At 37.3% G+C, this 16,210-nt stretch overlaps 1 protein-coding gene across 1 annotated transcript in view; it reads left to right on the top strand.

Annotated features, from left to right (window-relative positions):
• Positions 1–16,210, top strand: part of LOC129807299 (uncharacterized) — a 102,165-nt gene that overhangs the window by 45,844 nt on the left and 40,111 nt on the right. The window contains exon 3 of the mRNA XM_055856474.1: positions 13,402–13,578. Within this exon, the coding sequence (XP_055712449.1) occupies positions 13,402–13,578 (177 nt within the window). The remainder of the gene's footprint in view (positions 1–13,401; positions 13,579–16,210) is intronic.

Genomic DNA, 16,210 nt, shown 5'->3' with positions numbered 1-16,210 from the left:
TTATGCTCAAAGCATCCACTGGAGAATGTTACAATAATTTTCTCTTGTTTTATTTTCGTAAAACTGCGCCCAAAGAATTAGTTCACCAAGTCACATGAATAAATAAAAAGAGGCACAAAAATTCCTCCTCTTGGAAATCAACCAAATAATGTAACACTTCCTTAGGCACATTTTGTCACTCTTTTCAACATCCAAAGAGCAATTGTTGCAAAATTATTGCGAAATAGTATCGAAAGGGAACAAAGTCTCCAACTTTAACAATATCATGTTACAGCATTTGCAAATTCTGACATTCTGAGAGGCGTCAAATAAATCAATCACATCAAATGAGAATATTTTCTGTCATTCTGACTAACATAAACATGACCTATTCGGTAAATACTTTCAATAAAGAATCTTATTTTGAGGTTGTACTTTTTTTTCAAATTAATCATTTCGATAAGGAAATAATGCAATTTGTATGAAAGTCATAAAGTTTATCGGCTTTTGCTGCAACAAATTCAACTTAAATTCCTTTTCATTCCTTTTCTAATTAAGGCTTCGTGAGATATTGACTAAGAAAAAATTTTTTTTGGCGCAAAACAACTTGGCGGCAATAAATAATAAACAGCAGAGAATCGAGATAAGGAAGAAAGCTGAGAAGGAGTATTAAAAGCAATTCTCGTAACTCTCGTGTTTGATTTAAAATATTTGATTTGTCGATTTCCATACTATTATTTATTTGCTTTAGATAGGCATCTCTCACCTCTGGAATTTTCATTATTTTCCCTCATGTCGGGGCGTGCAAAAGAAATGAGATATAATTTTGGAATACAAAGGTGGGATGCAGTAGTAACAAAAGGCAATGAAAGTATAGAAAATATGCCTGTTTTCTCATAAATAAACTAACATTTGGCATCTGTCGCGGAAGCTGAAAAATTAAAATACATAGCAGTAAAAACACTGATAAATGGACACGAAAATCTCATTCAGCGACTCAAATGATTAAATTGAATTTGCTCTAAACTTCTCTAAACTCATTGCTCCAATTTAATTTTATATCTCAAACATTTTTTCGAGCTCTCCCTCTTTCTTTCGTGCTGTTTCTCTTCAAAAAAACACCAAACACAACCATTCCCTGATTCAATTAGATTAACGCCCAAATATTAATTAAAATCACATAAATTTAAATTGTTCTGACGTAGATGTTTTTGATCTCAACATTAAAGTTCACATTCTCACAATTTCATGCTCATTTTGCACCAAGTCACCAAAAAAAAATGAATTCTCTATAAATTAGCAAACTCCCTCAATTGCAATTCATTTAGCTGCACAAGTCATATCAAGTCATATTAATCGGGTCATGTGAAAATTAAAAAAAGGCGTTTAGCAATTAATAAAGTGCAGAATCACACCGGAACTAAATCCATTTATGGTTGTCATGGTAAAAGATGCTCAATAACTCATATACTCAATTATTATAAATTGTTGCAACAATTAGAACAGATGCTCCATTCGCGAGTTTTATGACGCATCGTAGAAAAAGGCTCTTCTGCCATTTACAAGAATAATTTCACACAGCGATGCACGCTAGAATTCTTTTCATGCTATATTGTTCATAAACTAATGGTATCATCATAAAATGGGTTAAAACCTTCAACAGATTTAAATCAGTCTAAAATAATTTTGAAATGTATTTTGAGAAAATTCAAGATTCAAATAATTGTTTGGTTCTTTGAAAATAAAGATAATAATAAAAAATGCCTAGAAATTACTCAATTGCAATTTTATAACAAGTACCTTTAGCACACATTTTGTATCAAGTCAAGTTAACGACACATGTATTCGGCACAAATGTCGAAATTTTCATTTATTTTATAGGTTAGTCATCTGTCAACAATAACCAATAGCAAAAATTTAGCCATTCCGAAGCTGGGGATCGTACGAAGCATAGACGCTTTCCCTTATATTTTGAATTTTGTATAAAGAAAAAACAGTATTGACGGAAAGTAGGCACAATTTTAGAACTTTAACTTGAATAAAAAATCAAGCAGAGCACGTCATTTGGTTAAAAAGGTCTATAACGAACACGAACTACCGAGAACCGCATAAGAAAATCAGTTGAAACGCTTCAGAAATAGCGATTTCGACGGAGAGGACAAAAGGACCAAAAACAATTAATAGCGCCGATCTGGAAGTGTTACTGGATGAAGATCATAAAATTAGCTTACGGGAGCCTTAAATGTGATCCACCAAGCAATTTTCTAGCATTTATATGCTATAGGAAATTTCCAAATGGAGGAAAATGGGTGCTTCATAGTTTTATTGAAAGACGAACAAAAATTCAAAAATCGACATTGGAAGTTTTGCTTTTGCGGTATGGAAGATAAACTTTGCAGTCTCGAATTGGTACAAGAGATGAAAAGGAGTATGGCTCAAGTATTCCAAACACAATATATGTATCGTAGCTTTGCCCTATCGAAGCATCAAAATCGAAAACACGACCAGACCTCTTCAGAAAAAGTCTATATTGAGTGTTTGGTGGGACCAACGGGGAATCATGCAATACGAGTTGTTTAAACTAAGCAGTACTATCAATAGGCATTATTACCGATCAATTTTGAACATGTATTGATCGCAAGCCGATCAAAAAACAAGGGACTGATATTATAACATTAGAACGCTCCGTGCCATTGCACTTCTATGGTCCACGACAATATCAAAAGCTAAAATGAGATTTCCTACTATTATCCCCACTGTATTTTTCAGACCTAGTGCTACTTCCGATCATCAAAGGTTCATGGTTGATCTCTTATGGCGTGCCTGAGCAGCACTTTTCCAATTTTGAAGAAATGAAAAAATGGGTGTATGAATGGGTTTGGTCCAAGGACGTCTCATTTTGTTGACGAGGTATTCTATTCATATATTTCCAGAAAGACGGCAAAAGTATGTAACTAGTTAGCAGGGATCGATAGGGTAAAATAAGGTAATTTGGAACCATTTATAATTTGGGACATTTGAGACTTTCTCACTGTTTCAAATGAGCAAAGAGAAAACAAAGACCGAGAAATAGAATAAAAAGACGATTAAGAACAGAAACAGCTTTTCTTCCTTTTGAATCTCTAAAACTGTGAGAAAATCTCAAATATCCCAAATTGTAAATGGTTCCAAATTACCTCATTTTACCCTACTGAAAATAAACTAGTTTTTGTATTTCTCTCTAAATTTACTATCTCTTATTGACAAAAATGTTTAATAAATTAATTGAGGATCTACCATAGCAAAATATTGAATGATTGCGAAAGATCGTGGGCTAACCAAACAGCTTCTGGGAGTTTCATGTTTTTACACCAATAGCTATTTGGCAAAAATTGGAACAAGTGATATTCGTGAGAATCAATATCTGGAGAATATTCCAGGTTTTGGAAAATTGTCCGTTGTGAGCGTCTAGAATTTTCGCAGCATCTGTTGTGCGACATTGTTTTCTTAAAAGATTATATTAGTAATAATAATATAATAAAATAATAATATAATAATGAAAAAAATGTAATATTTATTACACTTAAGGATACACAATTGATACAAATGATTTATTGATTTTATGCTTTTTGTTTTGGCCAAAATCGGACTATTTCTTAAAAACGCATCGAATATAATGGCCTCTAGAGAAAATTATCTCCATATTGAAGAGTTTTTACTACAAAAGCGTAGGGAATTGTTTCCATATTAAACATAAATTTCTCCAGTATGTAGAGGCCATAAAGAAAAAGCTTTCAGTTCTTGTTTTAGTCACGTAGGACTAGCCAAAGTGAACAACTACCCTGAAATTATTATTATTATTATAACTACCCTGAAATCTTATGAAAATTTACAGAATCACTTTCTTGGGATACAGACCAGCTTTTGCAATTTTGCAACAGACTTGGCTATTTTTTCAGGACCTCTTGCTCTATGTGTTACAGATAGTTATTAGATAAATTTATAATCGCCTGTTGCCAATAATTTCAAAACAATTTTTTATTGTAAAATAAGAGGAGACAAATGGCCACATTCATTTGGTTCTCCTTATTCCTTTTATCCAAAATATGTGGAATCCATTAGAGTTCTTCTTTCGTTTTGTTCTGGAGGTAAATAACTAACCAAAGTTAAGACGACAGTGGACGCTAAAACTGCAAATAACTCATTTTAATATTATCTGTGTTTATAAGTACCTTGCCGATTAATAAGTTTATCTTATCTTTCTATATGTACTGATTGCATGATCAGCGTGATAATGGTGACGGATCACACGATCAGCGTGATCTAGTATCTTGTATCGATCTTGATCGGCGCGATTTGCCGATCTGCCACTCATGGTTCACTCGCTGACCATACTTATGCACCCCCTGTTAAAATACACTTCTTACGTTTACACTATTATCCGTTTTAGATTACGAATTGTAACAATAAGTTCTCAAATATAATCAACAAGTCAACCGTAAGTGGTAAATTGGCTAATCGGCACCGATCAATCTCCGAGATCGGCTAAAATCGAGAGCCAAAATATACCGAGAATGACAAAAAAATTAATTTCGTTATTAGACTTATAATTACTCTAAGCACTCTAATTCCAAAAATTGCAGAACAAAGAAAAAGCTTTCAAGCCTAGTTTTAGAAAACACGAGAAAGGAAGTACACTTCCTCACTTTATATATTTCCGGAGTGCTTGAGATTGTAACTATAATGCTATATATCTTCTAAATTAACTAGACATTAATTGCTAAGATAAGAAATCTTGTTTAAAGGTATGAAATGCAAAACAAGATTTAGCATCTCAAGAAGTTTTACATCGATTTAAAGTGATTTATAGATCACTTTAAAATTAAACTGAAATCGTATAGATCGTATAGATTATAGAAGTTACAACAATACAATACTTGATAAAAATTAATTATCGTTTCTTAATCATTTCACCCTTTCACCGTGATTGTCACATATAAGATTGAGATTAATATTAAAACTTTCCGAAGATACAGTAGAGTTCCTCAAATTTGAACATTTGGGGGGTATAGATGACATTTCTTACTCCTCAAATTTGAACAATATTTTTAAAAACGTAACGGAATTCATGTGAAAGGCACTTTCCCAAATTTAAGAAAGATAATTTTAGAAAATATATCAATGTAATTTATTGTGAAATAAATGGAATTTGCTGTGGAAGTTAATATAATACGATAATATTGAGGAAACACTAGAGAAAAATAGTTTTAAGTCAGACTCTATGTTGGGGACCAAGTCCCCTGGGTCAAACAAATCAAGAGATAGTGGACTGTATTTATTTTTATTAACTCAATTTCCCCGTGGCGGACTGCAAGGACTTGATTACTTTGGCGATGACTAAATGGCTGATTACAAATGAATGAATGAATGTTGGTGGTCCCTAAAATAAATATACACTTCAATTCATTTCTTTAATTCAAACAATTCAATCCTTACTTTAATCTCAAACGGCCTCCGTTTGCTTCCACCAACCTCAAGCTTTTTGAAAGTTTACAACCTGTAATTCAATTAATAATTTTTATCCTGACGCCATTTTAAATTTCTTTCAATCGTTTATCGAACCTACCAAGTTATAACTCTTTTTCCTGACTCAGGACTAGCTTGATCGTCTCCCAAGGAGTTCAGCCAAATCTAACCAATAAATATTACTAAATTAAATAGATTTTTAACATGAGGAAATATCCTAACTTACGCAAATTCTTTTCCTATGAAAATTCACAAATGCACGTCACGCCACGTTTTCTACAAAAAGACTGACAAATGTGCCGGAAGGGCTTACATAATAAATCTTCAAATATTTCCGCCAGTTAGCGCTCGCGTTTCCAACATTTTCCCCTCTGGTGCTCCTGCACCCACCTACTCCACGTCCAGCACAGCAAGCTTTGCAACTGGTCTCTTGTATAGGCCGTAACGAGTTCTTACCATCGCTGAACGAATTTTCCCATCAGGGGCAGGAAATACTTCTTCCACTCGACCCAAGGGCCACTGGTTGCGAGGTAACTGTTCATCACACACAACAACGACATCTCCAATCTTGATAGTTTTAGTGGTAGAATACCACTTAGTTCGTCTTGTCAACTCGGGAAGGTACTCACGCATCCATCTACGCCAAAAATGGTCTGCGTAATACTGAGCTCGTCTCCATGCTTTGCGGAGGAACAAATCGCTGTCATCAAAGGTCCCAATCGGTCGGTTCTCTCCAGATCTTCCAATCAAGAAATGATTGGGAGTGATGGCAGTCTCGTCATCAGGATCAATCGACACATAAGTTAAAGGCCGGTTATTTAGAATATACTCCACTTCAATAAAGAATGTGTGCAACTCCTCATCAGTGGGATGCCGTGTCCTCATGACCTCTTTCAATACAACTTTGACGGAACGGACAAGTCTTTCCCAAACACCGCCCATATGTGGTGCGGCTGGTGGATTAAAGTGAAATTCCACACGCTTTTCGGAGAAGGTTTCCTGAATCTTCTTTTCATCTACGGCTGCATAAAGTCGTCGAAATTCGTTATCAGCTCCTCGAAGATTTGTTCCATTATCACAGAACATATCAGTTATAGATCCGCGTCGATTCATGAAACGTCTAATTGCCATGATGGCACTGTCTGTCGTCAGGGAGTGTGCGACTTCCAAGTGCACAGCACGAGTCGCTAGGCAAGTGAAGATTACTCCCCATCTTTTCTCCACACGACGACCCACCTTCACTTCTAATGGTCCAAAATAATCCATTCCACTCTTTACAAAGGGATACACTGAATCATTAACTCTTGCGGATGGAAGCACGGCCATTTCAGGAATCAAAGGTTGGGCGCGTTTGTTTTTGCAAATTTGACACTCATGCCAAGCCCTCTTGACTGCCACTCTCACTCTTGGAATATAAAATCTTTCACGAACGTTGTTTACAACTTGTTCTCGTCCTTGGTGATGATTCCGAACATGAAAATCACTAATAATCAACTTTGTCCCCACGTGCTTCGGCGGAAGAATAATGGGGCACTTTACTCGCACTTCACTATTTTGCAAACGTGATCTCATTTTCAATAATCCATCAGAATCCACAAACGGCGTCAAATGATACAAATCACTTTCTTTGGGAATTACTTTTCCCTCTTGGAGACACTGTATTTCTCTTCTGTACACTGACTGTATTTCCTGAAGCAACACTTTTTCTGCTTCTATCAAATCACTCACTTTGAGTCCGGGTAATTCACTTGTTTTTAGATTTTCTTTCGCTTTACGCCACTTTTCCAACCAAAACTGCGCACAATTTTTCACTTGAGCAGTCGCTCTGACAAGTCGATTCCAGCGGGAAAAACGACTCATCTCTGGAATCAGACGATTTCCAATAAACCTTTCAACGTTCACTAACACTTGAAACACCTCAATGTCTCCATTGTCTGCAACTTTTTGTTTTTTATCATCTTGAGGCCATTGTTCCTCCTCCAATTTCAGGAAGGGCGCCCCAGTGAACCATTTAGAGGACGCACTGAAATCACACGGCTTTCTACGCGTGGCCAAATCAGCTGGATTCTGTGTAGTCGAAATCCATCTCCATTGATGAATCTCTGTCAGTTGGTCAATTTCACTTATTCTGTGTCCAACAAACTGCTTGTATCTACGAGAATCACTTTTGATCCACCCCATCACCGTTAGGGAATCCGTCCACAAAACCACTCGATCAAATTCAAGATCCAAAGATGATTTTACCGCAACGCTAACTCGCGCACTAAGCACTGCAGCTTGTAACTCAAGTCTTGGGATACTAGTAGCTTTCAATGGAGCAACTTTAGTTCTAGCACATACAAAAGCCACTTCAACACTATTTTCACTTTCAATCCGTAAATATGCAACTGATGCATAGGCACTCTCGCTGGCGTCTCCAAAGACGTGTAGCTGGATTGAAGTTGCTTCCGGAAGTTTCGGAGAATAACATCTCGGTATCTTCACTGTGTCAATCATTTTTAGCTCCTTGATGAATGCTTGCCACTGCTCCAAAGCCACACCATAAATGATGTCGTCCCATCCAATTTTCTGACGCCAAATCTCTTGGAGAATCATCTTTCCTTTCACCGAAAACATAGCCAAAAATCCCAATGGATCGAAGATTGACATTACCAGCCGTAATACTTCTCTCATTGTGGGTATCTTCTCTCCAGACAAAATATCAGATGCGACGCGATGGAATGTGGTCTTGAAAGTGAAGACATCTTCAGAAGAGTCCCACCACAAGCCAAGAATTCTTTCAGGTTCATCCTTCGCATTCAAACTTTTCATCGTGTCACTCACACAATTAAGAATTCTGCTGTCATTGGCTGTCCAGTTCACTATATCAAAGCCACCGGCTTTATGAACCTGAACAATATCCTTGATCAATCCGCGAGACTCCTCAATGGTATCTGCACATCCCAGATAATCGTCACAGTATGTATTGTGTAGTATTCCCTTCACTGCCTCTGGGAATTCTTCGGCATATTCTTGGGCATTTAGATTCTTCACATATGACGCTAGAGTGGGAGAACAAGATGCCCCAAATGTCATCACATTCATCTTGTACTCTTCTGGCTCATTTTTCCTATCCATTCCTCTCCATAGGATTCTTTGATAGTTGGTATCTTCTGCCCTAACATAAACTCTATGAAACATCTCCTTGATGTCTCCAGTGAATGCGAATTTACCCTTTCTGAAGTTTTCCAACACTGCCGGAAGTGATTTCAATAAGTCTGGCCCGCTCATCAGCAGATCGTTAAGCGATACATTCCCTGACTTAGCCGCACAGTCAAATACCACTCGAATTTTTCCCTTAGCCGGGTGAAAAACCGCAAAGTGTGGAAGATACCAAGTATTTCCAGTAGGAGTCATCCTATCTTCTTCTGTGAGCTTTATCAAGTATCCCTTCTCAAGATGATCACTTATCTTGGCACAGTAAGACTCGGCCAATGCCGGATCTCTGTCTAGTTTCCTCTCCATGGTGTACAAGCGCTTGACAGCTACATCTCTTGACTCTGGCACAATTGGTTGATGACCTTGCTTCCACAGCAATCCAGTCTCGAAACGCCCATCACTCGTCCTACGGGTGGTGCGCTTCATGATTTCAAGAGCTCTCTTATCTTCACGAGAGAGTACCTTCTCTTGACCTTCAGTACCAAAGCCCTCCAAGGAAAAGGAATTCTTCACCATTTCATACAGCTCATCTTTGCGTTCCACAATAGAGTAGGAGTAGGTCTTTACCTCACATGAGGTTTGATTATTCAATTTTCCCATTACTACCCAGCCTAACCAAGTTAAAGCCAGATAGGGAGCGTTCCACGGTCCGTGGATAATCTCCCGTGACACAATCAAGGGAGTGTTGTCCAGCCCTATCAGCAGATCGGGCTCTGCATCCACCATGGATTCAGAATGACCATCGGCCATATGTTTCCAGTCCCGTGACAGTGCTTCCATATCCACTGTCTGCCTAGGGAGACTTAACTCACAGACAGTCCTAACTTTCTGCATTAAATACTCCTTGGCTTTGGGATGAGTACCTCTGATTCTACAGTTGACAACAGTCGATGTCAGATCAGTACATGCTGTCGGTCCAGCTCCTTGCCACGTCAGAGGGCACTTTGGTCCACTAAGCCCCAATTTCTCTGCTAGAGATGCCTTCATCATTGTCAGCATGGAGCCCTCATCCAAAAAGGCGTAGACCTTCAAGGTACCTTTCGGTCCAGTAACATACACCGGAAGTATCTTCATGAGAATCTTATTACTCGTATTGGCATGAGCCACTGTGGCTCCAGTCATCACAATTCCCCTCTGTGGGGAAATTTCATCTTCCTGATCCGAGTCCTGATCAGTCTCAGTAGGGAAATCTGAAGCATCTAGCTTCTCCTCATCTTCTCTCTGAGCTAGAGAGAACATTTGCTGCTTGTCATCTCTGTGGAGAAGATTGTGGTGTTTCTGACCACAACCAGGTTTTGGACATTTTCCGTTATCACTGCAAGTTGAGAGAGAATGATTTGGCTTCAAGCATCTGAAACAAACTCCCTTTTCTCTCACAATCTTCCATCTGTCGCTTAATTTGAGCTTCTTAAAAGTCTCACAATTTTGTGGGGCATGTTTTCCCTTGCAAAAGCTGCATGCCGCCATTTCGGCTCTCAGCTCGGTCAATTCATTGACAGTTGCCACGGTTTTGCCTTTGACAGGTTTCTGCTCAATTTTCGCTGAGTCCCTAACCTGTACACGATAATTCGCCGCCCTGGCCTTTACCGCAATCCAGTCACACAAGGTTTTCACTGTCACGTAGCTCTTGGTCACCTGGAATTCTGACCAAGAAATCTGCATTGACATCGGGAGCTTTAGCACAAGCTCATCCAGCAGCTGGGGATTATCAATGTAGCACATTCGGTTGAATTCCTCAATCGCTGCTACCATGTTCACCATCATAGTGGAAAATTCAACCAAGCTCTCCGGCTTGTCTACTCTTACAGGTGGGTAAGCCTTCACCTGCGCAATCATGGTGCGAATCAGATGTTCAGGTTGTCCATATCGCTCTTCCAGTGACGACAAAGCCTTGTTCACATTCGATGCTGAGTAGAGAAGAAATCTGACTGTTTCTTTGGCTTCTCCAGTGAGACACCTCTGAAGCAGGTTGAGTCTCTCAACATCCGTATATCCACACGTCTGTGTAGTGTTCTCGTACCAAGCACGGAACAACGGCCATTCCTTCACACTCCCATCAAACTTTTGTACATCTGTTCCAAAAGATTGGCGTACAAGAAAACGCTCCATAACCTCCAAAACATCCGATGACGTCTTCGAGTGTTTGTCCACATCATTAGTGGCATTTTGCTTCACTTTGGAGCCAGTACGTTTGGTGGCAATTTCTCTCTCTTTAGCCTTCACAGCTTCCTGAATTGCCGAATGGAACTGATCATTTGTCATTGTGAGAACTTCCTTCTTCGGGGCTGCGTCGTCAATCAGTTTCTTCTGGAACTCTGCAAACCTGTCAACGATCACGTCCAGATTCACTGGTGCCTCTTCATCATCAGACACGACATTTCCCCTCGTAACCAGAGGGTTGAAAAGTTCAACTTTCTTGCGTGAATTCGATGAAAAAGGTGTTGAGGTCCTTGGAATATCCCCCTGGACATCCCCCAGAATTGTTGGTGAATTCATCCGCTTAGATTTCATCATACTTTGGCGCAACTCAAGTTCCTTTTCCCGCAATGACAAAAACTCCATTTCCTTACGAGTTCTCTCAATCTTAGCCTGAGTGAGAGTCAGTTCAAGGTCGTTATCCTCCTCATCAAAGCCATAACGAGTTGGAGGTCGACCTTTTGTTGCCCTTTGGCTCTTGCGAGGCATCGTGCTATTCGTCTGGAAAGCCCTCACAAATCAAGAATCACAATCGCGACAATCGCGGTCCTTTCCGGACAGAACAATCAAATCCTCTGCAGTCCGTTGCAGTCACTGATCCACGGTGAGAAGGACCACTTGTTGGGGACCAAGTCCCCTGGGTCAAACAAATCAAGAGATAGTGGACTGTATTTATTTTTATTAACTCAATTTCCCCGTGGCGGACTGCAAGGACTTGATTACTTTGGCGATGACTAAATGGCTGATTACAAATGAATGAATGAATGTTGGTGGTCCCTAAAATAAATATACACTTCAATTCATTTCTTTAATTCAAACAATTCAATCCTTACTTTAATCTCAAACGGCCTCCGTTTGCTTCCACCAACCTCAAGCTTTTTGAAAGTTTACAACCTGTAATTCAATTAATAATTTTTATCCTGACGCCATTTTAAATTTCTTTCAATCGTTTATCGAACCTACCAAGTTATAACTCTTTTTCCTGACTCAGGACTAGCTTGATCGTCTCCCAAGGAGTTCAGCCAAATCTAACCAATAAATATTACTAAATTAAATAGATTTTTAACATGAGGAAATATCCTAACTTACGCAAATTCTTTTCCTATGAAAATTCACAAATGCACGTCACGCCACGTTTTCTACAAAAAGACTGACAAATGTGCCGGAAGGGCTTACATAATAAATCTTCAAATATTTCCGCCAGTTAGCGCTCGCGTTTCCAACACTCTACGCAAAACTTCCTTCACATAACCTCAAATTTTACATTTCGAACTCCACCGTCGTTCAAATTTGAGGAACTCGACTGTACCAACTGTTTGATCTTGCCTCCCGCTTGCACGCGTCAACTGTGCGAAGATTGGCGTATTTACGAAATTAGCAGCTATGGAAACTACTCGAAAACTGCCCGCAGCACTGCTGGCATGCATTTTCGTATCAAATTTTTTAAGTTTCAATTACCAGATTAATACGATTTCTCTTGTGAGATTGTAGAAGGTATAGGGGAAACTGGGGCACCACCAAACACGGGGTACCACCAAACACTGCGATTTTTTAATCGGATATTCGACTTCAGAGGATAAGTCCTATAGGAATTTATAGGCACTAAAGGGATGTTTGTCCACTGAAGGAATGGTCGAGATAGTCCAAGTAGTTTAGAAATAAAAATTAGTGTTTGGTGGTACCCCGTGTTTGGTGGTGCCCCAGTTTCCCCTATCAACTTATAATTCCTTGTTCAAAATCGTAACAAGAATTTTTCTACTATATTTTTTCAAGTTGAAATGCACTCAATAGGTGAACTATTGAAGTACTGATTAGTTCAAGCGTATTGGGTTCAAATCCATTTGAGATCAGTAGGAATTTTCAGGAATGAACGGTGTTCACAGGGTATTCAAAAACTCTAGCTTCTAGTGAATTTAGTGAGCTTATAAAAACTATGTTCAACATGACCTTATACTTTAAACCCGGAATTATTTAAAACCTCCGTAAAACGCATTGTCAATTTCTTTTGAATTCGCATCAAAAATTCAGCCAATCAACAGCTGTCAGTAGAATGAACAAAACCATTTTCCGCAGTAGATCTATTCAGAGTTTTCCCAACATGTGACGTTGATTTTTATGACATGACAGAAATAATATATCCATAAAAACACAGCTTTGTAATTTACTTCCACGACACGCTCTAATACACCGCTGTGATCGATATGGTTTAAAAAGAACATTCTGAAAAACCTGACACATTTATGCACATTATCTTTTATTGCTCTATTTTTGACACAAAACTTGGTAAGGAAGAAAAATTCTTGCCACACTTTTCTATGAAGGAAATTCAGTTGGAGAAAAAAAAACGAACAAGTATGTGAAAAACACTCTCAAGTTAATGGGGAGCAAATAATTTGCTTTAAAGTGTTTAATGGATTAAAAATGAGTATGTCAGAGAGGCAAGATTTTTCCCCAATAACACACATTTTCCCATTTCCATCCTTCAAGTACATTAACCTCCATTTCTCCGGCATTTATTTATAGAGTCTCATTTGGCTCATCAAAGGGATCTATGGTGGAGACTCTTGTTTTTGAGACACCCACTCCACTTCCTGAACATGCAGAACGTGAATTTGACTTTGCTGCCGCTTCCGCAACTGATAAAACCACCAGCAACCCATCCAATGGACTCGATGACAGCGGAATTGAGCTACAAGAAGAGTGAGTTTAAAAAATTCCACATCTCCTTGCAAATTTTTGCGCGCCAAAACACTAAATTTCACTTTTGATGAATTATGGTTGGATATTTGCATAAAGACCCACAATGGTGAATAATGGTAGTCTAAATTTACAATTGCCTTTGATATATCACCGAGTTGCGTAACTTACAACAGACACATACTGGGTTATAATCATCATTCGTGTTTATGCAATTTTTTACTCCTATTTGAGAAGGAAATTTACGCAGAAACTCTTGGCATCTAATATGCGACATATATTTTATTACATTTTATTCACCCCATAATATTAGTGGCTTTACTGTTTGTTGGAAAACTTTGACAGTTTAAGTTTCTTATTATTTCAACTCCTTGAGCAAAATGGAAAAAGGGTGGGACGTTGTTTGCTTCAGGAAAAATTGTTTTTGATTTATTTAGGATTGTTAGAAAGTTTCCTAGTAAATAGATGCATTTTTTCTGAATTTCCTTTTAAAAGTTTTAACATTTATTTTGTAAAAATACTGCATGTCAAACATTATGACGCTGTTTATTAAATTATTTTCATATTCTCACGATGAGAGAAAAATATAATAACACATGGATAGCGCTTAGAATCACACCTTTTAATAAATGGGCCACAACCACTATAGAACTAGAATCAAAACTGTTCCAGTATTTTAAATTTACGTCATTTCTCTGTTGATTATTATTTGAAGTATTTATATTGACATTTAATTTCATTTTTAAATACTGTTTCCATACTGCTCATTGACAGCTGTCAAAAAATACCCAAAGCAACAGTAGATATCAAAAACTAAAAAAATTGGAATTGACATAAACATCAAGAAACATCTTGTATAAAATTATGGTTATAAAATATTGTGACCGTAGTCGCAGTTTGTTGACAGCTGTCAACAGAATGTCAAAGTGACAGCTTTTAAATTCTTTTATAAACTTTTATATACTTGCTGAAAACTTTTCTGCAATTGACATTCGAAACAAAAGTTTTAGAATTCAGCTTAAGCATATTGAAAACATAAAAATAATGCCTCAGCACTTGGCAGTTTATTGACAGCTGTCAACTGAATTACAGACTAACAGCCTTTGATTTTAAAAATCTTTTAAATGCTTGCAGACAAAATTGTCGCCAGCGAGGTTTATGACATTGACCAGTATTTTGACGCTTTTTAACAACTGTCAGTGGAATGTCAAAGTGTTTGAATTTTAAATGCTTTGTAAATGCTTACAACTGCCTTAATTAAAAAAAAATCTCATAGCTCATAGTTAAATAAAGGGCTATGAAATAATTCATAATTCGAAATGACAATTTGTTGACAACTGTCAGCGGAGTGTCAAAGTGACAGATTTTTTTTTCAAATTCTTTAAATTGTGTTAACTGTTGCCAAATCCGAATTCGAAAAACATGATATACAGTAGAATCTCTCAAATTCGAACAAAGGCTTGAATTTAAAATGTCAAATGTTTCCTGTTTCCTGAATATTTACAATCAACACCCAATATAACTGTATAAAATGACAAGCAAGTCAATCTTTCCGTACAGAAGTAGATCTTGAAAAATTCGAAAATCTATTTGAAGATCCAAAAAAGAGACTTTCTTACTTCTTGATAATTCCGCAAGGTGGATGAGGTACATCATGTTCGAATTTCGAAGTTCTCAAGTGTCAAAATGTGACGGTCTTCACATTGTTGTGAGGAAAAAAACAAAACAATGACGTTTACTGTTCTTGTCCCAGTATTTAATCACTCCATTTTCACTGAGTAACTCTTTTGCCAGCTTTCTAGTGTGACATTTGATAAATTTTCCCCACCTTGTTCGAAAATTTAGTATGAAAATTCGAAATTGAATTTGAATTCTTCGAACTTAAACGACTTTTTGTGCAAATAGAGTTCCATTTACCTTTCATCCAAGACACTATTGGAGAATCAAAATCTACTTGTGATCGGGCTCAATATGTCACTTTGAAGTTTATAAGAAAATATTGACAATTGATTCAAAACAAGTTAAGTTTCGCTAAATTTCTTTATTTATTTGAAAATATTGTTTGAATTTGTGAAGTAAAAAATCTGATTTTTACTTCAAGCGTCTGAATTTGAGAGACTCTACTGTAAATATTATATTACACGTTTTAGCAATTGGTTGATGTCTATCAACAGAATGTCAAATTGACAATGTGTGCAAGGTAGAGTTGGTAAATTTTAAGAAATTTCATGAATTTCCGCCTAAAGTAGATTGCGACTGCTGTGAAATTTCTGAAATTTTACCATCTCTAGTGCAAGGGCATCAACAAGATGTCATAGAGACATTTTATGAAATTTAAATTCATCCTGAATTATTCAACATAAAATCAAAATTCTCAGGATTTTCACTCCAAGTTCATATACAGTAGACAGACTCTCGCTAATTCAGCTCCTATAAGATCGGGCTACTTTTTAATTCGGGCGGCAGTTACATTTAAAATAAGTTTCTTGACATTTTTTAAATTTGATTATGATTATCAAATGAAGCAAATATGCTTAATTTTGTTATGGCTTGTCTTAGTTCTGATATGTTTTTGCATTATTAAGGGGTTTTCATGAAATTTGCCATAAATATGAGTATGTAAAGTCAAAATGTG

Source organism: Phlebotomus papatasi, chromosome 3, assembly GCF_024763615.1.
Source record: "Phlebotomus papatasi isolate M1 chromosome 3, Ppap_2.1, whole genome shotgun sequence".
Lineage (NCBI taxonomy): Eukaryota > Metazoa > Arthropoda > Insecta > Diptera > Psychodidae > Phlebotomus > Phlebotomus papatasi.
The sequence above is the reverse complement of the archived record's forward strand: the minus strand, read 5'-3'. Positions and strand labels throughout refer to the sequence as shown.